At 45.3% G+C, this 26,398-nt stretch overlaps 2 protein-coding genes across 2 annotated transcripts in view; one reads left to right on the top strand and one right to left on the bottom strand.

Moving 5' to 3' along the window:
* The window catches only part of LOC121461836 (WD repeat-containing protein 5B), a 12,180-nt gene extending 5,761 nt beyond the window's left edge, over positions 1–6,419 (top strand). Inside the window, exon 2 of the mRNA XM_041673166.1 lies at positions 6,336–6,419. The gene's annotated coding sequence lies outside the window, so the exon portion shown is untranslated. The remainder of the gene's footprint in view (positions 1–6,335) is intronic.
* The window catches only part of Fam162a (family with sequence similarity 162 member A), a 26,906-nt gene extending 515 nt beyond the window's left edge, over positions 1–26,391 (bottom strand). Inside the window, exons 1-4 of the mRNA XM_041673167.1 lie at positions 26,206–26,391; positions 9,410–9,532; positions 6,382–6,490; positions 2,081–2,189 (exon numbers count right to left, since the gene is read on the bottom strand). Of these exons, the coding sequence (XP_041529101.1) occupies positions 2,081–2,189; positions 6,382–6,490; positions 9,410–9,532; positions 26,206–26,239 (375 nt within the window). The 5' untranslated portion in view covers positions 26,240–26,391. The remainder of the gene's footprint in view (positions 1–2,080; positions 2,190–6,381; positions 6,491–9,409; positions 9,533–26,205) is intronic.
* Positions 26,392–26,398: the final 7 nt, after the last annotated feature.

The raw sequence follows: 26,398 nt of genomic DNA, 5'->3' as shown, positions 1-26,398 counted from the left end.
GGGAGCCTTCATTCCATCTCCATCTCCGTTTTCATTTCTCCGTCCCTAACTTGTGAGTGTGCTTTCTGGCACCTTTCTTCTCTTTTAACAAAAACATTTAGCTTTGCGATTCCCAGGCTTTACCAAAATACTACCCATGAAGACTTCTAGAAGGATCTATCCTCAGATGTCACTTTCCTTGCTTCCCTCAGTGTGAACTGTTAAATTTCTATGAAGCTTATATAATCAGGCCTGTTTTTATGTCAAGTTTGTGAATCTCGCGGTCACAGAAAGTGGGATTTTCTGACACCCCTGTTATTTCACATGTGAAGCATCTGATGTGAGGAGAAAGGATGGGGAAAGGACATCACTGGTAAGGACAAAGCAGAATGGTCACTAACTTATCTCTAAAGTTTTCATTCTAGCACACACCCTTGGAAGGTGCTGGAGGACACCCTAGGGGAATTATTTGCTTCTGGAGATTTTTAACATCAAGTATTTCTCCGAATTCTAGAAATCCACATGTCTATGCACAGGCTTCTGAAGGTTTCAGTCTGAGAAATATGAAGGAGAGGTCAAATGGGGAGACAGGAAAAGGGAAGTAGGCCAGGCTCATTTCCAAGAGAACATCACTCGGGTCAGCACTTTTGCCCCTTTGTGCTCCTGTGAGGCCAGACTGAGATGGCTAGAATTCTTATGTGACTGCAAGGCACAGAGTCAAGAGTTCATGTCCTCTTCACTCTGGAGTTGCTCAGGATAAGGAGATCAGTTCATAGACAAATCGTTTTTCTCTTTTTGGTTTTTCGAGATAGAGTTTCTCTGTGTAGCCTGGCTGTCCTGGAACTAGTCTGGCCTCCAACTCAGAGATCCACCTGCCTGTGCCTCCTGAGTGCTGGGATTAAAAGGCACTACTGCCTGGCAGAAGAATCTTTTTACTGTGTAACAACAGCTAAAGGATAGCTCTAAGTGAAAGCTATGACGGAATTAGACATGATAGTCAAGGTGTGTTCTTCAATTTGAATGCACACACATATATACACAAGCTTTAGACCTTACTTATTTTTATTTTATGGGTATAAATATTTGCCTGCATGTGTGTACATGTAACCACATGTGTGTCTGATACCTGTGAAGGCCAGAGAGGGTAGCAAATCTCCTGGAACTGGAGTTATAGTTGGTAGTGAGCTGCCACATGGGTGCTGGGGATTGAACCTGGATCCTCTGCAGGGGCATCAAATGTTCCTAACCACTGAGCCATATTCTCAGCCCCCAAAGTAACCATATTTTAATAACAAGGTAGTTTATAATAGGTCATTTGGTAACATGAAAAATCAGATCTAAAGTTTTACTTTTCTTTTGATTTTTTTTTTTTAAATCTAAGTTTTTATCTCTCCACCTACTATGTGACTTTCGGAAATGCATGGTGCATGTGTAAGCTTCAGTTTCATTATAAAGCATGGTGGTGAGAAAGCCTCTCTCTCAGGCTCTCACATCTGACTTTAAATAGGTGCTGCATGCTGGGCGGTATGCGTGGTAGCACACGCCTTTAATCCCAGCACTCGGGAGGCAGAGGCAGGCGGATCTCCATGAGTTCGAGGCCAGCCTGGTCTACAAGAGCTAGTTCCAGGACAGGCTCCAAAGTCACAGAGAAACCCTGTCTCGAAAAACAAAACAAAACAAACAAACAAATTGTTTTACTCTCTCTGTGTGCAGGCACACACGTACTTTGGAGTACATGTGGAAGTGTCAAGACAATCCCTAGGAGTTGATTCTCTCCTGCCACTTGTGGGATGCAGGGATTAAACACATGTCAGGCCTGTGCACAAGTGCCTCTGCCTGCTGAGTCCCCTCATCAGCCCACTGCTAAAGCTTCCTAAGCTATGGTTTCCTCATCTCAGGGTAGCAGCTATTTAACAAAGCTATTGTGAGGTACAAATGAGGTCACCACTCCAAAGAACATGCCATGCAGTAAGCATTCAGTCAGTAAAAGTGGCTTCTTCTGCTTAGACCTTTCCCTTCTCAGATTAAACCAAGGAGACAATGGTGGCTTTCTTCATCTTTGGGGGAAAGCATGCAGAGACAGAGAGGAGCCGGCTCTTACCTTCTTACCCTCAATAACCATATAGATGCATCCTGCCACTGTCAGGGCAATCATTAAATAGCTGACCTTCACCCGGAGCCTGTTCTTTGCAGCATCAAGCATCTCAAACCTAGCAATAGAATGAGCAAACATCATTAACCCTTTTCTTTCTGTACCCGCAGCATCACAACTTAAAAGTACATTTACGTCTGTAAACACAAAGCAGCCAGGACCTAGAGACCTCATAGCACCTCGGGATCAAGTTCACAACTTTTTGTTTTTGGAGACTGGTTCTTTCTTACATTATAGTCTAGGCTAGCCTGGAACTCATTTTTCTCCTCTCAAAAAGTCCTACTATGAGCCGGGCAATGGTGGCGCATGCCTTTAATCCCAGCATTCGGGAGGCAGAGGCAGGCGGATCTCTGGGAGTTTGAGGCCAGCCTGGTCTACAAGAGCTAGTTCTGGGACAGGCACCAAAGCTACAGAGAAACCCTGTCTCGAAAAAACAAAACAACAACAACAAAAAAGTCCTACTATGTTCTCAAGTTATAACAAAAATATAGTTCAAAAAAAAAAAACAACTAACATAGAAGAGTTAATATTTTTTGTGAAATCCAGTTTTCTCCTCCATATTTAAACTTTTTGCACATGGGTGGTTTGCCTGAAAGTATGTCTGTGAACCATATATATGCAGTGTCTGAGTCAGAGGCCAGACAAAGGTATCGGATTTGGATCTCCTATGAGACAGAAAGTTATAAGCCACATGTGGGTTCTGGGAATTGAACCCCCATTCTCTAGAAGAGCAGCCAGCGCCCTTAACCACCGAGCCATCTCTGTAGCCCTGATTATTCCGATGTTTAATGTGGGGGGTATTAGAAACTATTTTATTAATTCAAAGTCTTTTTCATTTTTATTAATGCATCTAACAGTGCATTCCACATAACAAAACCTACACTTGCTGGGAATAGTGACACAGGCCTTTAACTTAAGCAGAAGCAGGAGGATCTTTGTGAGCTCAAGGCCAACCTGTTCCCTATATCAAGTTCCAGGAAAGCCAGGGCTATGGAGAGAGACCCTGTCTCAAAACAAACTTTAGGCTTTATTTCAAACAATACAAGCAAATTTGTACTTTTCTCTAGCCTCTAACCTAGCTTTTGGCTCTGTCTTGAACCGGGACTAGATTTGAGATTGCCTGAGTCAGCAAAATAATCCCTTAAATGTTAATCTTGTCATGAAGGCTAAAACTTGCTAAAGCTGAGTGACAGTGAACTGGAGCATGGGCTTTTTGGCAAGCACCTAGCATATAGCTTTTCTAATCTGCCCTCTGACGGATGACCTACATGCCCTGACAATTTCCTGGGTAAAAGCAAAGAGGCATAACATGCAAGAGTCTGAAGAGAAGGCTGGGTAAACAAGATGGCTTAGTAGGTAAAGGTGCTTGCAGCCAAGCCTGATGACCTGAATTCATTCCCAGGGTCTATATGGCAGAAGACACTTCTGTAAGGTGTCTGACTTCTACACAGATGCTGTGTCATGAGCACCATCCCAAGACACTAACTGAATAAATGTAATTAAAATGAAATGAGAGTCCAAGTGGGTCTCCCCAGCGGGTGTGCACAGGAAGTGACTATCTCTAAATAATGGGACTGGAATGCTTTCTACTTTCTTCTCCCAATATTTAGCATGTGTAATGTTGAACATCAGCAAGAGCAATGGCTTTCAAAGGCTGCCGCAGAAGAGGCCCAGGCGGAGAAGGACCGTGAACACATATACAGTGTGATGGAAGAGCTGGGACTCAGGAGGCAGATTGTACCTGGAGCTCTCCAGGCACTAAAGCTGGGCCTGCAGGACAGTAGGAACCAGGAACAACTTGTCAAGATAGTGAATTGTTTAACTGCTTAATTAAAAACAACAGAGATCCCACTAGCCACAAAAACAAACAAAAATGAAAACCAAACCAAACAAACAAAACAACAAAACCCAAACCATTTTAACTTGTGTGGTAGCTGGAATGGGTCTGTCTTCCTATAGTCTAGGGCATAGCTTACACTCAGGAGACCATTTATAAAGGAAAATATGCTTCAATATGGGTATGACATTTTCCACTCATCTCAAAAGGAGCAAGTTTGGTTAAAAAAACAAACAGACATCAAGTTGGGAGGGATGAGGTATTTCAGGCCTTGTGAATCTGGGGTAAATCCTAGCGACTTTGAGAAAGGCAGGTTCTGATTAGGTTGGTCTGGAGTGGGGCCCTGAGCTGCATTTCTAACAAGCTTCTGGGTTGATTGACAGCCAGTTTGCTACTCTGCAAATAGGGTAAACAGCTTTCTCAAGTTTTCAATGCAGGTTTGAACGGACATTTAGTTCTAGGTTTCAGAGTTTTGCATCCAGGCCACACTTTGAAAGAGAAGGAAGGCTTGTGCACTGCTTATGTTGAGTTTCACAACCGCTCACACTGGAGTCCTCTTGACATGATTTGTTTTCTTTAATTAGTGATCCTGAGAGCTGGGACCTAGTACAGTGGCAAAGTACTTGCCTAGTATATGTGAGGTCCTGAGCTTCATCCCCAACCATAATAGTAAGATAAATAAACAGAATTTTTAAATAAAAAAAGAAAAGAAAAAGAAGGAAGGAGGGAAGGGCATGGGTGGCTGAATTAGATCAAACACAGATGTATGTGTGAACTCCTTGGATAGTGATGATAATGAAAGACAAGAGAAACGGGCCTGCTAAGAAGCATCAACAAGACAATCAGTTGCCCAAACCGAGGAAAGAACTTTCCAGAGTGACTCACCAGGTAGTATTTTGGGTCTGAGAGGATCTAGGAACCAACGAGAAGGGAGGCAAGGTATGCACGCACACACACATACACACACGCACACACACTATTTCACGCGGGTTGAGGAGGACTAAGGCTTTCCTGCTGAGGTAACTCTGGGGCGCCTTGTGTTCTCTCATTCAGCTAGCAGGGGCTGCAGGGCTCTATAAGCAGGAAGCAGATGCATCCCGTCTCCCTGTAAAAGATGTGCTGCTCGAACCCAGGTCCTTATCATTTGTGACTTCAGACCACAGCAAGAAGGCCCAGGAGGTTTCTTGCTGACAGAAAATGCATGACATTTACTCCCATACTCTGAAGAGGATGCCCACAAGGGAGAGAGTTTCACTTCCAGCCACATGCTGGCCAGTCAGGGTCCTTAGCAGGAGACTGAACACTGCTTCCACCTGAGACAGGTTTGCCCCCATGGGGCATGTGACATCACCTAAGGACACTCTTGGAGAGAGTCTGCTGGCATCTAGAGGGTAGAAGCCAGGGATGTTGTAAACATCCTTCCATACACACGGCAGTTCACAAAGTGTCAACAGTATTAACTAAGGCAGCAAAACCCTGGTTTAGAGGAACCTGTATACATCACTTAGAAATTCTGAAAAAGTTGGTTCCAGCTGAGGTTTAAGGAGGTAGGAGAGAAAGAAACCCCTTCCTGGTTGTGAGCGAAACCTGAGGTAAGCAGCATATGAAGAGGAAGACGTTTATGAACAGCCGGCTGAAGTGTGAGGATGGGATCACTTACCTTGAAGGAAGCAAAAGAGCTGAAGATGAGGAGGATCGGGAGGCTCTCTGAAGATCTCCCAAGAGGTCTCACCTCTTTGGGGGCAGTTTCAAGACAGGGTTTTTCTGCGTAGCTCTGGCTGTCCTGGAACTCACTCTGTAAACCAGGCTAGCCTCGAACTCAGAGATGTGCCTGCCTCTGCCTCCTGAGTGCTAGACTAATAGCATGCACCATCACTTCCTGGATGAGGCCTGAGGCCTCACCTCTTAAAGTTTCTACTGCTTCTTGTGAGTGCAGCCATGGATGGGCTTTGGAAGATGTTTAAGACCCAAACTAAAGCTGCTGCATCACAATACTATCCTGCCCAAAGCTGATTCTTGGGAGGGTTTTGTAGGATGTAATTTTTATCATTGTGCTGAGCTTAAAAACAAGCTAAAACAACGCACGGTATTGTTTCCCACGTTCCTGGAGCTGGGGATGCAGCTAAACGTGGCTGCTTCAGCAGCGCACAGGTCCACCCGTCACTAGGTAACATACAGATAGGTCCACCCATCACTAGGTAACACACAGACAGGTCCACCTGTCTCTAGGTAACACACAGACAGGTTCCCAGCAGTCATTGTTCTGGGTACTTGCCAACATGAAAACACATAGAGAGTGAAGAATGTTTCTAAATCTGGTCAGAAGATTTTAAACAGAGCTCAAACTCACTCTGCTTTCCCCATCAGAGACCAGTGAGAAACTCAGGCTGCATATGACCCTGCCAGCACTCACGAGATTGTCTCCGGGATTTCTTCCTCCTTCTTGAAGCGTCCTGACCACAACAGTATCTTCCTCTCGAAGTCCGTGGGTTTGTGCAGGGGCACTCTGTGTCTGTAAGATTCTGCGGAGAAAACCAGGTAAGAATCTTGCATGAAATTTTAATGTTTAAATCAAGCAACAGATAAAAAAACTGTTTGTGTCCTGTAGCCATTCAGTGAACGGAAACACCATGAGGCTTCAGGTCGATCCAGAGCTTCATGGACGTGAGGAGGACTACACAGATGCCTGTTTTCAAGCATCATTCTACAACGCCATGAGGACTAGGGTAAAATATAAGGCCTAGCCGCCATAAAGTGGAAAGACTACCACGAGAAACACTGGGATGAAGAGGATGCGCTGATAACGGACAAAAGCGTGCCCATCTCCAGTAGAGTAAGAAAAGGGTTGTATGGTTAGATTACATTGACAGACATGGACATCAAGCTGAGGAATTCACTAGATTGGGGATACACTTTTTATTCTTGTTTACATACAAGCCTGGCTGGCCTGGAATTCACCATACAGATAAACCAAGATGGCCTGGCGCTCAGAGACCTACTTGTCTGTCTCCCTAGGGCACGTATTAAAGACCTGCACCACCAGAGCTGGCCCCGGGAGATGCACTTTGAAGCCAGGAAGGCATTGCTCATCTCAGTCTTCACACCAGAGAGAAGAAAGGAAAGGGCAAAGTACAGATCTGGCAAAAAGCCCAAGCAGGGGCTCGAATAAAAAGGTGAGGGCTGGTCCTGAACCAGAGTTACAGCAGCATTAAAGTCACTCCAAAGACAACAGAGAACTGGGAGATTGAGTTGTGACAAAGAAGGGCTCCCAGAGAACCCCAAGCCTAGAGGACTTAGGACCACCAGCACTGCTAGCTAAATCATTATGAAGAGAACCAGTGAGGGAGGAAAGGAGCACAAACGCCAATTTAGATCTGTTCAAGTCTGAATGAACGAATGTCCCTCAGTCCCCTGAGGAGGGTCCATTGATAAGTAAGGAGTAAAGATAAGCATTTGTGTGAAGGTTGAGCCACTGAGGTGCTGAGGAAGAGAGAGTGCCAAGAGCCATGCAAGGGAACAGGAGAAAGCAGTAGAGGAAGCAGAGATTGCTGATGAGGCAAAATAGGGCAGGTCCCAAAGACTGCCAGGGAGAGGCGCTCTTGAAAGAGAAGTCACCGAGAATGGGAAGCAAAGACAGGGACTCACAAGGTGCTGGGATGAGACAGGAAATTCACCAACTGTAAGCCGACTTCTACCCACAGCCCACTTGCCTCTCAGAGACATCTCTTCCACTGAGAGCTACGCTTTACCTCATGCCCATCTTTGCCTTCACCTCAGGAAACAACAGTAAGAGGAACAGGAAAGCCATGGGGGGCGGGGGGCACCACCGGAGTGAGAGCTGTACAAGTACAGAAATGGGCTGGCCTTCCATCTTTCTCGGGTTGTCACGCTTGTCTTCATACTCCCCTCTTCCACCTCAAAATGAATTTAAGCCACTTGAGAAGAGGATCTAGAAGTCAGGTGTAAGTTACCTTGGCCTGTGAGGGCAGCTGGGGAGCCGGTGGATTGGCTTTGAGACTCTGCTACACAGTGAGCCTGGGATACTCAAAACACTGCCTGCAGTCCCCTCCTGCCCTCCCCCCACAAAAAGAAGGGCAGTTCAGAAAGAACAGATAAGAAAAAGTAAAAATTAAAACCACTCCTGATGCCACTACCATAGAATAGTCAGTATGCTTTAATTTGGGTATATTTCCTCAGCTTTATCTGGGTGAATATGCATTTTATATGCAAGTACAAGGCTTATGCCTTCATACAAACAAAATCTGATCTCCACATATGTGTGTGTGTATGTTTGTGTATGTATGTATATATACATATATATGTGTATATATATATTTTCATAGATAATGTAACATTCTACAGTACTACAGTGTTTATAAGAAACTGCCAACAGCTACATGTAACCATTCTGAGTTTGACATTTAGATGTAAACATATATGCTATACACATGTAACATCTTTTCCATATATAGTGATTATTGCTTAGGATAGATCCCAAATCCTGAAAGGGAAACACCAGGTTGAAGGGAAAAGACACGTTTTAAGCCCTTTAGGGATGGTTCCTTTCTATTCGCCAAGACCTGCAGGGCCCAAGTGCACCCCAAGAAGAAGCTTGCAGACAAGCACAGCTGGGACATTACAGCTATGCATCATCCCCCCATCCCTGCAGTGGCAGCTTGGCCTTAGGTATGAAGTCAGTGCCAAACCCAGAATTTAGCCTCATTATATTTAATCTCAAACATAATCTCTTGATGTGGCTGGGGAGATGACTCGGTCAAGCACGAGAATATGAGTGTAATCCCCAGACCCACAAAAAAAAAAAAAAAAAAAAAACAGCCAGGAGTGATGTGCACACCAGGGGAGGCATTGGCTGGCCAGACAGTCTTGTCAAATCGCTGACCCTCAAACTCAGTGAGAAACCTTGTCTTAAAAATAAAGTGGAGAATGGTTGAGGACACCAGTTGAATTAATTTGATTTGTGAAATAACCAGGCTATTTAAAGATAAAACAATTATATTTTATTTATTATAGGGGGCAAACTCACGAAACAGGAACAAGAAGTCCAAGCTCAGCTATACTGTGAGGGAACCACACAGAGAGAGCACACCTGGGCCATGAGCAGTTTTTTCTCCAGGTCCCAAAAGCCACACCCTAACTTGGTTCCACTTCTTAAAGATAACTGGTTGACAAAGATTCCCCATCAGACACTGGATGTTAGCCTGTGGCACACGCGCGCACTCACACACACACACACACACACACACACACCATTGCACACTGTGAATACAACCAATGCACGCACAGTAAGGAAGGCAATGCTACAAGACTGGACATGATGGAGGACACACTGGCCTACCTCTTCAGGTTCTTTTGATGCCAAACAATTCTAAAGGGTGGGGATGGGGCCTGCCTATTCCATAGATAAAGCCACAAAAACTTACGGGTTGGAGCTTTGGAACTTTCTTGTGGCTTGGTGCAAAATCCATTGATCCTCTTCAAGTCAGTGTTTCTGGTAGACCTTAGAGACGAAGAAGCATTTCTTTCATATAACCTAAAGCAATGTCCTAGAAAAGAGAGATACATATTTCAGAGAGAAAATGTGATGTTTTCTCAAGAAACACTTGTAAGCAGCTGAATGTGTGGTGCAGGTCTGTAATCCTGGCACTCAGGAGGGAGAGCTGGGCAGAAGTTTGAGATCAGCCTGGGCTACACAGTGAGTTTCAGACCAGCTATACAGCAAGACACTGTCTCCCCATCCCTGTCCCCCAAGAAGAAAGAACAAGTCTGCAAGTTTTCAGTTATATACACAAAATACAAATCAACTCATAGAAGTTGGGTGTGGTGAAACAGAACTTGCAAGGTTGAGGCAGGAGGATTTCACATTCAAGGCCAGTGGGGTTACATAGTGAGTTTACGGTGTGCCTGGGCTACTCTATCTCAGAGAAACAAGCAAACCAAACAGACAAAAATTCAGCTCTTTCATAAAACTGAAGTTAGCTCATGTAGAATATACAATATATGTAAAGCATACAAGCTACACCTGTGTAAGAGATGACTAAGGTATATGCTTGGTGCTATTTCAAAGTATAATTGCTTTGCTGATTAAAAATAAAATTTAGCCATTTACGCCCCTTTAATCCCAGCACTTGGGAGGCAGAGGTAGGTGGATCTCTGTGAGTTCGAAGTCAGCCTGAACTACAGAGCGAGTTCCAGGATAGCTAGGGCTGTTTGTTACATAGAGAAACCCTGCTTTGGAAAAAAAGAAAAAAGAAAAAAAAAGAAATAGGAAAGAAAGGAAGGAAGGAAGGAAGGAAGGAAGGAAGAAGAGAGAAAGAAAGGAAAAAAATGAATTACAGTATATTTATCAGTAAATTCTAGCAGGTCCTTTTCCCAGGTGTTCAGTCATACTTACAGCATGGCAGTATTCCTTCTCTATCTCTTAAAGACAGGCAGTGGAAGTTCGTAAAGAATCAAACTGGAGGTCTGTTTTGTTTTGTAAGCATGTTTGTTTGTGCTTTGCATTACACCACAGACCTAGGTGTTTGGGGCATAGTGGCACTTGTCTGTGATCCCAATCTTGGGAGGCAGAGGCTCAAGGAGCAGAGTTTGAGGTAATTCTCTGCTACATGAGTTGAAGGCCAGAGTAAGACTTTGTCTCAAAACACTAAGCCTCCTTCCTACCCCACCACAGGACCACATGACAATTTTGTCAGTAGTGATGCTGTCACTTAGTGAGTTGACCAGAAGGTGCTACCCACCCATGCGACCCCTCAAAGCTCCGCGTCACCCACCTTTCCTTTGTGAGCAGCAAAGGTAACTGTTTTCCACCTCTTATTTAATATGAATTGCAAGATGGTGGCATTCTTTCCCACATCATTGGGTGTCCTTAGGTTCAGGATTAACAGGATCATGGGATAAATGGTTGCATGAATAAACACACATACATATACATGTATACATGCGTGTGCATGCGCACGCGCACACATACACACACACACACACACACACACACACACAGGTCCTTATAACCTCCCAGTTGACCTTCCATTTAAAAGCACTGTAAGAAGCGCCTGCATCACATGTAATGCTTCCGTTATCTGTTAGTCCTCAAATGTTCCCATCTTTGGTTAGGAGGGACTTTTGTGGTGGGTCCTGAGTTCCTTCAAAATGGGATCAGTAGTTGTTGACAGCTTCCTCCCTCTCTCTGACATGTTCCAGACCCACTTTGACTGTTCCCACCCCTGACTTGAAATGACATTCTTCCAAAGGGATCCGGGGAATGTTTTTAGAGACCCCACAGGGGCCTTCATGTCTCCACTGCTGAGCTTTTCAAACACCACAGCAAGTTGGGGAAGAAAGGGTTCATTTGGCTTGCACTTCCACATCATAACCATCACTGAAGAAAACCAGGACAGGAACTCAAACAGGGCAGAAACCTGGAGGAAGTATCTGATGCAGAGGTCCTGGAGGGGTGCTGCTTACTGGCTTGTTCCTCGCGGTTTGTTCAGCCATTTATTTATTTATTTATTTATTTATTTATTTATTTTCCAGGACAAGGTTTCTCTTTAGAGCCCTAGCTCTGTAGACTAGACTGGTCTCAAACTCAGAATTCGCCTGTCTCTACCACCCCCCCTCCCGAGTGCTGGGATTAAAGGTGAATGCCACCATAGTCTGGCCAGTCTTTTATATAGAACCCAGGACCACCATCTGGGGTGGCACCACCTGCAATGGGCTGGGCCCTCCCCTATCAATCACTAATTAAGAAAATGCCCTATAGCCGGATCTTCTGGATGGATTTATCTCAATTGTGGTTCCTTCTTTCAGATCACTCTAGCTTGTATCAAGTTGACATAAAACTAGCCAGCAGAGAAAAAAAAGATACCTTCTTGAAAGAATACTTTTAAGAAATACATTTTGGTCAGAAGCTTTTGCCTTCTGTATGAATAATTTAACCAATTAATGATTAAGCAGAATTAAAGCAGAGACATCCACCAAGTTTGGCGGGAGTGGGAGAAAAGGGGAGTCACCATGTGTGAGGCCATGACATGAGACAGCAGATCCAATACAGGCCTTCTGAGAGCCAGCAGAGACAGAAGAGCCCAGTAAGGGAGCATCTGGGAAGCACCAGTGAGCAGGAAAGCAGGCAGGAAGGGGTAAGTGATGGACCTGCTGGGTCCCGGCACTCCGGGGTGCTCTGGAAACAGAGAGAAGGCCAAGGCTTCTTTTGTGTACTGGCGCTTTCACAGCTCTATGGGCAGATGTGCGTTCACTAGAGGATAAAAAGTCTGCCTGGGAGTTTCAGAGCCTGGCAGACCGGAATGGTGGCTTTAATCGTGGTCACTCTTTCCTCCCTCCCCGGCTCATATTGTGGAGTCCTGAACCCATATAGATAAGGTATGTGAGGCTGTAGTTCTTTTGGTGTCTTTGTCTGGTTTGGCATCAGGATAATGTGCCCTCATTAAATGAATCAAGAAGTGATTCGAGATGGGAAGCTCACGATGTAGCCCAGGCTAGCCTCTAACTTTCAATCCTTCTGCCTCAGCCTCCAGGTGTTGAGATTACAGGAGTACAACACCACATCCTGCGTGAAAACTCTGCTCTTGTCTGTCCTTCCTTCCCACCCCACCCCCATCTCTTTCCTTTTGTGCCCTACTGGGGATTCAACCCAGGCCCTTGGCCATACCAGGTAAGCACTTTACATTGGGCTATCTCCATTTCCAACCTTTTCTGCTGTCCTTTTTTAAAGAGTTATAAAGGATTAGTTCTAATTGTCCTTAAGTGTTTGGTCAGTTGTTTTAAGAAAAGATTTATGTACTCATGAATTTTTATGTAATCGCATGTATGCCTGCATGACAGAAGAGAGTATCAGAGAGAAGAGGGGAGCAGATCCCATTACCATGTGGTTGCTGCTAACTGAATTCAGGATCTCTGGAAAAGCAGCCAGTGCTCTTAACCACTGAGCCATCTCTTGGGTCAGTTGTTTTTTTTTGGGGGGGTGAGGGGCAGATTCTCTGTGTAGCTTTGGAGCCTGTCCTGGAATTAGCTCTTTTAGACCAGGCTGGCCTCAAACTCACAGAGATCCACCTGCCTCTGCCTTCTGAGTGCTGGAATTAAAGGCGTGTGCTGCCACCACCCGACCCTTGGGTCAGATTTTTTTTTTAAATATTTTTTACTCAATTTCAGTAATTTTGGGTATACAATTATTTGTAGTATTATCTTGTACTCTTCATGTCTTTGGCCACAGAAACATCTGCTTAGCTTAGTGACCAGCTAAAAATCAGGCGAAGTCTCCCACTGACAAGCCCTGGGAGCCTCTGCAGCCAGGCTCTAAGGTAATAGAGTAAGTCTCACCCCGAGGCAGGCAATTCCTCTCTAAGCCAATTCCTGCTTACACAGAACCTAAATGAGGCAAGGGAGGAAAGCTCTGAACCTTCCTTGGCCTTTCCTGATGGAGTACTTCCTGCATTCCATCCCAGCAGCAGCCAGAGCTCTGTCAGGCCATAACGGACACCTTCCTAGCTTTTCCTTCTAAATGTTTCCGTTTACCCAGCTATCTCCTCTGCACTACGCTCAACAAGCACAACGGGCAGTTTTCATATACGTCCCAGAGACAGAGCTGTTAGCACAGCTCAGAATCAGGCGAAACACAAACTCTGTGAGAGGAGTTTCCTGCAAACCGCTACACAGGTCAAATGGCAAGAGAATCTCTGGGATCTGGGTGGAAGGCCACTAACCCCTTCTGTCTTCATCAGCTTCTGCTAAAACTACGGTTGCAGTTGCTGGTGTTCCAAGCTACTGTGAAGCTGACGGGAGAACAGAATGAACCAAGTTAAAGCTGGCAAGTCTCGGGGCTCTTACCACAGTTCACTCCGTTTTCTTGAACAAATGCTCTTCAGACCACAAGACCTTGCAAAATCTTGGTGGTTTTGATTCACCCAATGACGGATTTTCAGAGGTCCTCGCCCTCTGTACAGAGTGCCTGCTCATAAGAGACCCCACTCTTCCACTTCCAGGTCTGACCACACCAGCGCTGCCTAGGGTGGCAGGTGTGACCACGTCCAGGGAGATACGATTGCTTTCACCTGTTTCCTCACTCTGACTAAGGTAATGCAATATCACAGCACCAGCGCTGATTTGAGGGTGAACTGGGAAAACAAATGAGAACATCTGGTAGGACATGGGACATGTGGCAGGCTCTACACATCTGGTTCACGTTCCGACATCATTCAAGAGTAATCTCTACAGCACTTTTCAGCCACCCCAGAGGGCAGAAGTCCTGACCAGGACAGTTCCCAGGCTGTGAGGTGTGTGAAGATGCCCTTCAGTGGTTCTTCATCCTACAGACAAAAGCACACACTGCTCAGATCCTCAAAGCTCAGTGGAACCTGAGTTAGCTGCAGGCCTGTTTGAAACATACCACACAGCTAGTGACCGCTAATTTTTTTCTTCTCTTCTCTTTTCTCCTCTCTCTTTTCATACAGGGTCTCATGATGGAACCTACACTGACTTTGAACTTACAGCAATACCCCTCAGTGCTGGCATAGCAGAATGAACTGGCATACTCATGGGAAATGTACATTTCTAACAACTCCTAGGGTGTAGGACCACTGCTGGCAGAACTGCGCTTTGAGAATCTAGTACCCCACCTCCACCAGTGGTGGGAAAATATATAGAACATGCTGGGCAGTGGTGGCGCACGCCTTTAATCCCAGCACTCGGGAGGCAGAGGTAGGCGGTCTCTGTGAGTTTGAGGACAGTCTGGTCTACAGAGAGTGAGTTCTAGGACAGCCAGCACTGTTGTACAGAGAAACCGTGCCTTGAAAAACAAACAAAAACCATACACACACAAAAAAAATTTGTTTTTTACATATATAAAACACACACACACACACACACACACACATATATATATATATATAACATAAAACTTGCCATTTCACCTCTTTTAAGTGCCTGACCCAGCTGTACCAAGTAGATTTGGTTAAACCAGGAAGCCACTGATTTAAAGTAACCTATAAGGACACACCCTTTGCAAGGCTAGGCTAGGGCAGGATAAGTGGAGCTCACTAGACAGACTTTGCTCTCTAAACAGAAAATGGGGGAAAGGCAGCAACTGTTTCCTCAGCAGCTCCTTTCTAAAGAGAACAGAAGACAGACAGCCACTCACTCAGTTCTGCAGTAATAATAAAAGCAAAAATACCAGCCTGTGGAATACTCGGCAGTTATCAGCCACAGAAATGTATGTGGAGATAGTCATTCACTCACCCAGCAGATAGTAACAAAGAATATACTATGTGTATTTAAGCACAAGACACTTTTGGCAATATACAGAACAGATAAAAATCTGTGCCATTATGACCTACATTCTAGTGTGAACGAACACACACACACACACACACACACACACACACACGCACGTCAGAAGTGCCAGAAAGGAAAAAAATAAATAAAGGAGGACACTGGGAAAGGACATATATGTGTTTGAAATGAGTGTGTGATACTTTAGTCAGGAAAGTCTCTTTCAGAATGCTACTTGTAGCTTCAGGGACCACGAAGGGGCCAGAGAAAGCAGAAGGGGGTAAACGATGGGAGAGACTATAGACCAGAGAGGTACCCCGGACAAAAGTGGGGCTGGGGTTTGAAGACCTAGATCAGAAACATCTCCCCGACTTTCCTTACTGCTACTTCACACTATGACAATAACTTCTACTTCTCCAAAGGATAAATGCTGATGGTCACACACGCACATATGACCAATTATACACATTAGAAATGTAACAGACTAGTGTAAAAATAATTTTTAAATGTCACTACTTCTGAAGACAGTTGTTGTTTTGATTTTATAACAAAATGAGAGCACAAAGAAGCCAAGTTTCATTAAGACTTTCCTTTTTGGTCCCTAAGAGATAAAACACATTGCCCCAGATATCCAGGACAGAAATTTTCCGTTCTCTGGAGGATCAAAATTACAAACACACAAAACAAAAGAAAAACAGCCCTTTAACCCTGTCGGTGCACAAGAAGCCTTGTTGGTCCCTGGCTGACCAGAGCTCAGTCCCCAGAGCCCTAACAGGAAGTCCAATGAAGCCTCATGGCTGCCCGGAAGGCTCTGATGAGCACATTGCTGGTTATTTCTAGGAGTAGAGGTTCTCAACAGGTGTGGTGGCTTTAATTCTCGCACTCAGGAGTCCAAGGGGGAGGCAGGTGGATCTCTGTGAGTTCAAGGTCAGCCTGGTCTACAAAGAGAGTTCTAGGACATCCAGGGCTACACAGAAAAACCCTGCCTCAAAAAAACCAAAACAAAAAACAAAAAAAAAAAGCTGCTGGATCCCTCTGCCAAGTTTTTCATAAAGTAGATCTGGGTGGACCTGAGCATGGATGTTTCTACAATGTCCTAGACAGCTGACACAGTCTGTTACAGACTCACAAGTATTGCTGGCTGGGTGGGGGTTGGGGTGGGAAGTGAGGATCCAGGCAGTCATGGGCACACAGTTAATCACAGTACTTGGGAGGCAGATTTCTGAGTTAGAGGCCAGCCTGGTCTACAGAGCAAGTTCCAGGACACCTAGGTCTACAAAGAGAAACCCTGTCTCAGACAAACAAACAACAACAACAAATATAAATATATATATATATGAATGAATGAAATATAGGCCCTCAAGTACTCGTATCATATTGACTTTACCTTATACTTATGTAAGATGTTATGTATTGATATTTCATATGAAAATAGTTAGAGAACTTGAAGTTATCTTACATACCGCAATACATCTGAACTGGGAGAGGAAAATAAAAGACTAGGCATAGGAAATGCATTCAATTTAGGGTAGAATAAAGACATGCCGATATGACTAATGTGTCCTGGTAGCAAGGAGAAAATTACAAATGGTGGAACATGTTTGTTAGTCTAAGACAGTAGTTCTCAACCTTCCCAATGCTGAGACCCTTTAATACAATTTCTCATGTTGTGGTGACCCCCAACCATAAAATTATTTTTGTTGCTACTTCATAACTGTAATTTTGTTAGTCATGAATTGCATATAAATATCTGATATGCAACCCCCGTGGAAGGGGTCATGACTTCCAGGTTGGGAACCACTGGTCTAGGCCTTTGCTGTTCTCAGATGGGGCTAGCACCTCAAGGAGCTTGTTTAGAAGCGTAGCCAGTTCCCACTCAGACCCTACAATGTAAATCTACACTTTGAGTTAGATGAAAGATTACTTTTGAGATGCGCATGATGTGGGAGTGATGTCTTTCTAATCTGTTGCTTTCGTTGGTTAATTAATAAAGAAACTGCCTAGGCCCATTTGATAGGCCAACCCTTAGGTGGGTGGAGTAAACAGAACAGAATGCTGGGAGAAAGAAGCTGAGTGAGGCAGTCACCATGACTCTCACTCCCGACACAGCCGCAGGTTAAGATCTTCCCTGGTAAGCCACCTCATGGGCTACACAGATAATTAGAAATAGGTTAGGTCAATATGTAAGAGCTAGCCAATAAGAGGCTGGAACTAATGGGCCAGGCAGTGTTTAAAAGAATACAATTTCCGTGTAATTATTTCGGGTAAAGCTAGCCAGGTGGCAGGAAGCAGCCCGCGGCCCCTATTACAACATGCGCACACTCATATCCATTTCAACAGCTGCTGAGGACGGTGTGATGGACACCTGGAAACCAACGCTGCACACCACTAGGTCTGGGCAGTGTTTCTCAGGCTGAACCAGGAGCTCCACAGAGACGCGGCTGCTCACTGGCAGCTGCAGACCTTCAGGACTCCACCACCAGCCCTTTGCAGGATTCCCCAGTGGTTCTGATGTGCAGCCCCGTTTCTATACAGTCTTCATTTCCTGCCTTGAGTTCCTATCCTGGCTTTCCCTCAATGACCGTGATGGAGACATGTAAACCAAATTTCCTCTCCAAGTTGGTTGGTCAGTTGTTTTTAAACTTCCATATATATTTAAATTTCATGTGAGTATTGTGCTTGCATGTATGCATTGCACCATGTGTGTGCCTGATGCTCTTGGAGGTCAGAAGAGGACATCAGATCTTCTGGAACTGGAGTTACAGAGGTTGTGAGCTACCGTGCTGGTGCTAGGAACTGAACCTGAGTCCTCAGTAAGAATAAGTGCTCTTAACTGCTGAGCTCTCGGAAGTCACTGGCCGAACTAAGACACCAGGATACAACTGCAAAACTTAATGCTTTGTCTCTGGTTGGAGCAGTGGCTCTACCATATGTACCATCAGCCTCTTTACTGTGAATGCTCAATTCCTTACTCCCGACGCTGGAATCCCGCTGGACTTTGTCTGCAGAGCACAGTCCCGAACACAGTCAGCATCTGATGACGTCTGTGGACATGGTCCTACAGTTCTATCTTTTCATGGCCCTGGGGAGGGAGGGCTTTCTTTCACACCTCTCTTCCCCAGCACCCAGCTGCCCTCTGCGGGTCCCACAATGGATGACCGAAGCTCACTGCACAGCCCTGAGACAATCTGCTCAACCAACTTATTCCCTTTTTCCTCCTGTTTCAGGCCAGGAAGTTCTAAGACCTTGGTTAGAAGAAGCCGTTTCTGAGGCAACAATGTTCCTTTCCCATGTCCCATGGAAAGATCTTTTTTAATTTATGTAAATAATGAGGCAGTTCTCAAATGAGCCCTCAGATGCCTGTTTAATCCCTTTGAAACTGGAGTACTGCTGATGCTATCACAGTTGTGACAGGAAAGGGCAAATCTGAGATGGATTTTTTGTGTGTGAGTCAATTTTAAATCTCATAAGGAAAAAGGAGATACACAGTATCCCAGGGATAGCCAAGTCCTACACATCAGTTAATCAATAGGTTTTTTTTTTTAATTCACTGAAACTGCATGTTAAATTTTGTAAGTGTTCAGTAGTCCTAAAGGAGTAAGTTACAGCAATCACATCCTTCACAGACAGACGCTCTGGTCCACAGAAGCAAAGCTGAACTGCCCTGAAGACTCATAACAACGACACAAACAAACCTATCTATAATGCGCACTCAGCTTGGTCCAGATGCGACCCAGTGGCTTAGAAATTCACATCTGCAGCTTTTCTGACGGGGGACGGATCCTTCTGGCTTCAAACCCTGGTCTGCATTGCTTCTGTGCGTGTCACTGCCTTCTGGAGCTGTTGCGAGGCTGTGCCAGTGACACTGTGATTTTCTACAGGTTGTCCAAAACGAGTGACACCACCAGACCAACTCATGTGGCTCTGGGTACCATGCTCCCCGTGCTCCCCCACAGCTGAGAATCTTCATCTGCCACCACCTCCTCCCTGCAAAAAGCTCTGCCAAACACGCAGAGCAGTTTGAGCATAGAGAACAGTGTTTTAGGAACAGTCCTCAGTGCAGAAACCAGGGCAGGCCTGAAGAGAGAAGGGAAAATTGGACAGAGCATCTGGAGGGGAAGGCACGGGCATGGAACCCTTCTTCAGAAAGCATGTCCATGCTGCAGCCCAAGTGGGTGACATGCAGAAAACAGGAGAGCCGTGATTACAGGGAAGAACCAGGGTGATGAGAAACAGAACCAGGGACAGAACAGGCTGACACTGAGATTTTTAGGCTGGCCGAACTCCTAACTACCATTTGTAACATTAGATCCATGGGAAAAAAAATGTCTGAGTTTGGAAAAAAAAAAAAAAAAAAAACCCTACAAACTTATAAATAAATCTTTGGGACCTGGCCAGTTTTTTAATAAAGGCCTTAAACTGCTACTGGAATCTCATGGTCCAACTATAATTAGATGGAGCCACTCTTTCTTGTCCACCACCCACCTGCACATCCTGCACACTCCCAACAGTGGCTGCTTGAAACTCTCTAGGCCTCAGCTGCTGGCTTTCATTTTATGACAGAAAACAGGCTCCGATTCCATTTGTTTTTTCTCACACTTCCCTGCAGACTCAGAAGAACACAAATCCCTCTTTCTGATGTGGTGACTCCTTCCATCTAGGACCCCCTGAGCAACATTGTGCCTAGCTCTCAGCACCTCTATTTCCTCCCTGTCCACTGCCTTCTTCCTGCCAAACATCACAGGCCCATCTTAAGAACAAAATACAACTAAACCACCTTTACATTATAAAAGTTTTACAGACAATTTGGAGGACACATAAAGATGCGGTGTGGATGTGAACGCCCTGCCTGTCATAGCTCCCAGGAAGAACCTGCTGTGTTTCTTTCCAGACTTTCTTGTGCTCACATAATCAGATACTCTTATCTAGATTATGGCAAAAAGCTACAAATACTACTACTGGATGTCAGAAACACCTCTGATAGATGTGTAACACCCAACGCAGATGGTAACTGAATTTAATCACACCCAGCCTGTCTCAATCTATCTGCCTACTTCGTTCTCTCTCTGAAATGGGGGACTCACTGTTACCCAGGCTGGTCTTGAACTCTGGCTTCAAGCAAACCTCCGGCCTCAGCCTTCTGAACCTGTACCTTCCTCTATAAATATCTGTAATGGTATTTCTGATGATCTCCTAAAGATCACACAGTGGAAGGTTAAAGAGCAGAAGTAGCCCCTTAAAGTTCATTATATAACTAACTGCTTCCAGGAAGGCAGAAGCAACCTCTGTGTTCAACCAGCAGACAGTGAGCATTTCTGTCTCGTGCCACAGTAAAATGGAGGTCCACGATCTGGGAGAAAACAGTCACCATTTCAACAGGTCTATAAATATATTAGTCTTCCTTTCACAGGGTACATGAGTAAGAGGCATGTACTGATTACCTTCACGTCACTACACACGCCACACATGGTTCTTCCCAAACACTCCACTGAAATGTTCTAACTGCCCCATCATGTTTGACATTCTCATCATTAGCCTATCTCTCCCTACCCTTCCTACCTTTGTGGCCACTGGATTCTACGTATCTTATTCTTCTTAAAGAACCCAACCCCTCCCTCCATTACCTACCACATTCTCTTCTGTGCCACTTTTCCTTTCTGTTGTTGTGCTAAGACAATGACCAAAAGCAACTTGGGAGGAAAGGGTTTATTTGGCTTACATAAGGAACGTCAAGCCAGGAACTCAAGCAGAAACAGAGGAAGGACCAGAAAGCCTTGGGTTGTTCTGCCTGCTTTCTCGTATGACCCAGGACCACTTGCCCAGGGTTGGCACTGTGCACATTGTGCTGGGTCCTCCCACACCAATCATTAATCAAGAAAATGTTTTGAAGACACGCCCACAGGCTAATCTGATGGAGACAAATCCTCAAGTGAAGTTCCCAGATGACTAGTTTCTGTCAATTTAACAAAAACTAACCAGCACGGTTTCCTTTACCACTAGTCTCAAAGATCTGTTTTAGTATTATTCTTTTTTTCAAGGCAGGGTTTCTCTGTAGCTTTGGAGACTTCCTGAAACTGGCTCTGGAGACCAGGCTGGCCTCAATTTACAGAGATCCACCTGTCTCTGCCTCCCAAGTGCTGGGATTAAAGGCATGCATCACCACCGCTGGCTCTGGTTTTTTTTTATATTTATTTATGTGTATGCATGCACATGATATGGTGTTGCTGCAGAGGTCAGAGGATAACAGAATAGTAATACCTATAACACAGCAATACATCCTCTCTGCCCAACTAAGAGGTCTTTGAGGGCCTTCCTGACTGTTTCCCCTTATGTTCTTCCTGCTTTGTATGTGTGTCTTTATGGCGGGGTCTTATGTTGCTCACACTGGCCTTGAGCATGCAATAAACCTCCTGCCCTCCTGCCTCAGCGCAGATCTTAGGACAAACAGGCATGCACACAATGCCTGCCTTCCACCTTTCTTATTTCTAACAAACAGCCATTCCTGCAGTCCTCCAACTGGAAACTTACAGAGTTCATCTTAAAAAAATATTTTGGTTGGAGAAATGATTCAGTGTTAAGAGCAGTGGATTCAATTCCCAACACCCACACGGTTGATCACAATCATTTGTAACTCAAGTTCCAGGGGATCCAACGTCCTCTTCTGGCCTCTTCAGGTACCTTATGCATGTGTGCAGAGACATACAATATAGCATCTAAAAGTTTATTTTTAATTCTAGATATGTGTGTGTGCATGTGAGTGCAAGTACCTGTGAACACCAGAAGAGGGCACCAGACACCCTGGAGCCAAAGGTACAGGTGCTGGAAGATGAACTTCAGTCCCCTGCAAGCGATGCGATTACTCCTAACCACTGAGTCATTATTCTAGTCTCATCAAGCTATCTTAAATAGTCCACGCCTCCTGAATCATTACTCTCTTCAGTGCACGTCTCTGTTGCCGTTTCCATCAACGCCTCACACATAGCTTACTGTAGCACTTCACAGGTTAAAACAATACATCCCGTACAGCTACCTTGTTAATTTTCCAGTTTAACAAAAAAGATTTATGCTTTGAAGTCTTTTTTTTTTTTTGCCCAAATCCATCAAGTTCAAGCTCCATACAAGCTGACACCTTTTCTCCTACTGCCTCTAGGGTAATCTGAGCTTTTCCTTGGTACCCCCTCACCTCTCCAGACCCATAACTACCCTTCTGCTTTGCCCATATCACTAGCCTTTCTGTTTCAATGGAGCTCTCAGTTGATAATCCTATCCCATTAAACTTTCCCCTTTCTAAATTCTAAAGTCAGTAGTGTAATGGCTCTTGAGAAGAAGAAAGAGGCAGGGAACTTCTGACCTATAGTGTTTACCAGTAACTCTCAGCAAAGCAGACTTTAAGCTGCCAATGTGACATTACCACTTTTGAAGTTGGGGGGGGGGGAGGGGAGGCATGTGCCCAATACCAGCAGGACCCAGCCCAGCAGCACTCACAGTCTGGTCTGTAATCTAGAGCTTAACACATGCTGTATGCCCGCTAGTGCATTACATGAGCTGGTTTATACACTGCAATAAACTAGCCCTAGGAAGTGAGCAGTGTGCGGGACACACAGCATATGCTCAAACAGAAACCTGCTGGCACCACCTAGAGCAATACGATAAGCCAAAATAGGAGCAGTTACAATGGATGTGATCTCATTTAGGGTTGCTTAGCAAGAACAAATAGAAGAACAACGAAGGAGCAAACTGCAATGGAAATAAAATCAGAGTCATGTCCCAGCTTGGCACCTAGGTGGCCCTTAGCAAGTAAATTCCCTTCCTAAGCCTTGTTTCCTCCTCCAGCGGGGGTGGTGAAGCACACCAGAAATCGGAGTACTTAGGAGACTGGGGGTTCCAGGGAAGCTGGGCTGTAATGAAGTCCTGTCTGAAAAAGCAAAAAGTATAGAAGTTCCCTCATCTATTTCAATTAGGGGACTAGATGACTTCTCAAATATTTCTCCAGTGCTCTGGGATATGGGATAAACAGAGAGGAGAAGCCCATGGTCTTTTGCCCCGGTAACAGCAATGAAAATAAGGTCACTGTAAAAGCTGACAGTCAAAGGAGCACAGGGCACTAAGGTATGACGAACATTCTGGTGAGTCCATTCATTCTTTTGACTCAGTCATCCTACCGAAAGATACAATGTCCTGGAACTGGAGCTGGATCAATAGATAAGAGAGCTTGCTTGCTATGCAAGCATGAGGACCCGAGTTCGCCTCCCCAGAGCCTATGTAAAAGGTCAGATGTGGCTACTGAGTGTAGTAACAGTAGCACTGTGAGGCAAGGAGACTGGAGGATGACTGGGGTGGCTGCCTGCCTAGCTCCAGGTTCAGTGAGAGGATAAAGTAGGTAGATCAGGACACCTTACGTCCTTCTCTGACCCTCACACAGGCACACAATGTGCAACCAAACCTCTGCATACAACACACACACACACACACTTAAAAAAGATACAATGTTTTAAAAGTTGTATCTATTTTATTCAACTTTCAGGAGAAGAGATGTGAAAACTCACCTTATATTTGCTCAAGCCAAGATATTTCCTAGTGTCCTTCCATCAAAGCAATGTGTGCTAACAGATGCTGACAAGCACCATTTAGCCTCCAATTCTTCGTTACTGCTCCTTAAAAGAAGCTGCACTGCTCTGGGAAATGGATGGAAGCCCCAGGTCCTTTCTCCTACTTGTGCACAATCATAACATTTCAGATGTTCGCAAGACCTGCCATCTGTGGTGGCGTCCAAACATTGCAAGTCAGCATCCACACAATAAACAACTAAAGTCCGCCAGGCGGCTTTAATCCCAGCACTTGGGATGCAGGATCTCTGTGAGTTCGAGGCCAGCCTGGTCTACAAGAGCTGGTTCCAGGACAGGTTCCAAAGCTACAGAGAAACCCTGTCTAGAAAAACAAAACAAACAAACAAAGACCCACAACAACAAAAACCCAACTAAAGTCCATAAACGCTCTATGCTGTTTGCAAAGGGAGTCCACCCGAGATTGCCAATGGAAGTGGTTAAAGCACAGCTCTATTTTGTAAACTGAGTTGGGGTTATCTAGAACTCTATTCACTTAGAAGACTACCTTATTATGAGTAACATAATGCCTGGATTCAATTTCTGAGCTACACATACTTGGCCGATGTTCTCGAAAGTTCATTTGCTTAGGCAAGCATACTCCAACTTCACAAACACACTAGCATTTCTTGAGTTCCAGCTCGAATTAAGGGACCCCAATTGCACTTGGGAGTATCTCTGTGAGTTCCAGGTCAGTCCTGTCCACACAGGGAGCTCCATGCCAGCCAGGGCTGCACAGGGACTATCTCAAGAAAACAAAAAGAAGCCCCAACTGGTCGTGTGACTGTTAGACATGTACAGCAGCACTAACAAATCCACTGCCTCCCTTGGGCCATCACATTTCTGACCAAGTGCTGCTGGGCAAGTTTATTTAGCTCTGTGACTGATGCTCATTTATAAGGACTGGAGGGAATGATAAGGCCTGAGGGGGCTGCCGTGCAAATCAGAGAACGTATGTGAAAGCACTGAGGAATAACACAGGCAAAGGAAATCACGGGAAGGCGCTCACTCCACAGCAGACAGTCACAGACCACGCAGAAGCAGTTGCTCACAACAGCCTGGCCATCCAAGGTTTCCCCATCAGAAGTAAAATAATTTGTTGCTAAATTGTGCAAGGAATTCTGTCTTTGTTAAGGGCCCAAGAGTGGCATTCCAAAACGTCAGAAATCTGTGGAGACAGTTTAGATTCCCATGATGTGTGCTACAGTCTCGGGTCTAAAAAAAATACCCACTGCCAGACTTTCTTCAAGTAGTAAGTGGTTTCTGAATAACTCACAGATTGTTGATTCTTTCGCTTGCTCTGCTGAAAACTTTATAATACTTAATAAAAATGTACACAAAAGATTTTAGATGAATTAGCTCCTAATGGATACAAATCAAAACCAGTAATAGAATGAGGGCTAGTGCTCTCTCTCTTCTCTCTCTCTCTCTCTCTCTCTCTCTCTGTTTTAAGCAGAGTGGGTCTTAGTGTTTAGGGGTGTAAGCAAAGCTGTCCCGTTGAAACACATCTCCCAGCCGGTAGAAACTAACCTTTTCATTGGCTATTCCTCAAAAGTATGCAGCTATTCTACATTTGCCATTCTTTGCATTGCCTCATTTACAATGGACATTTGCATTGCTCCAATAGCAAAACATGGGGCTATTCTTTCTTTAAAAACTAAATATCTCTTCAGTGATTTGATGCCGTGGAGCAAAAGATCATTATATAACGTGAAAGTTCATAAAGACGAGCACTAGAGTAAGTTACCCACCAAAGGCCCTCAAGAATCAGGCTGCAAGCCCTCTGATTTCTCAACTTGATAATTCCAAGGCTTTCTAGATTTCCCCTAAGGCAGGACACATTCTCTTCACCAGACTCCACAACACCCGACCGCTCCAATGTTTTCTAAGAAAACAGGCTACTGAGCTTGCATTAGCATAACACTTTCTCCTAAGAACGTGAAGCAGCTAATCGCACTATTGTTGAAAAGTAATGTACTCCCACCCACATCTAAGAAAACAGTTGCTGGTGTTCTGTGAAATCTTCAAGTCCCTCACCTAATGACAAGCAGTGGAGGAGGAAAGCTCAACTAGGATAACGGATGGGGGAAATTTCGCGTGGAAAGCAGAAGTTACAGAGATAACTCTGAGCAGGTGCTCGCAGGAGGAAGGGGACCGGGTCTCGGAGGCATCAAGGCACTAACTTAAGATGGGATCTGGGTGGATGAGATCCAGGGTCCCGGCTAGCCCCCACTCCCCCTGGTCTGCTTAGCCGCTGCTGTCCTCCCACGGGTGCAAGAAGTAGGACACCCCCACCGGTGATGCCCCCTCCTGCCGCCCGCAGCCCCGCGTCTCACCAGCCGCCAGGCGCAGGCCGCGGAGGCTCCCCATGGCCGCCTGCTCCGCCGACGCACAGCACCCCTCGGCGGTGGCGGCAGCGCTGGCGCTCAATGTCACCGAGGGCCCGCGTGGGGAGGGCACTGGCGGGGTGGGCGGGGCGAGCGTGACGCGGCGGGCGTGAGGGACGTGCGCGAAGGGTGGAGGACGCGG

Source organism: Microtus oregoni, unplaced genomic scaffold (assembly GCF_018167655.1).
Source record: "Microtus oregoni isolate MIOR12 unplaced genomic scaffold, Mior012 000023F_ref0000262, whole genome shotgun sequence".
Classification (NCBI taxonomy): Eukaryota; Metazoa; Chordata; class Mammalia; order Rodentia; family Cricetidae; genus Microtus; species Microtus oregoni.
Note: the sequence above shows the minus strand (reverse complement) of the source record. Positions and strands in the feature narration are given on the sequence as shown.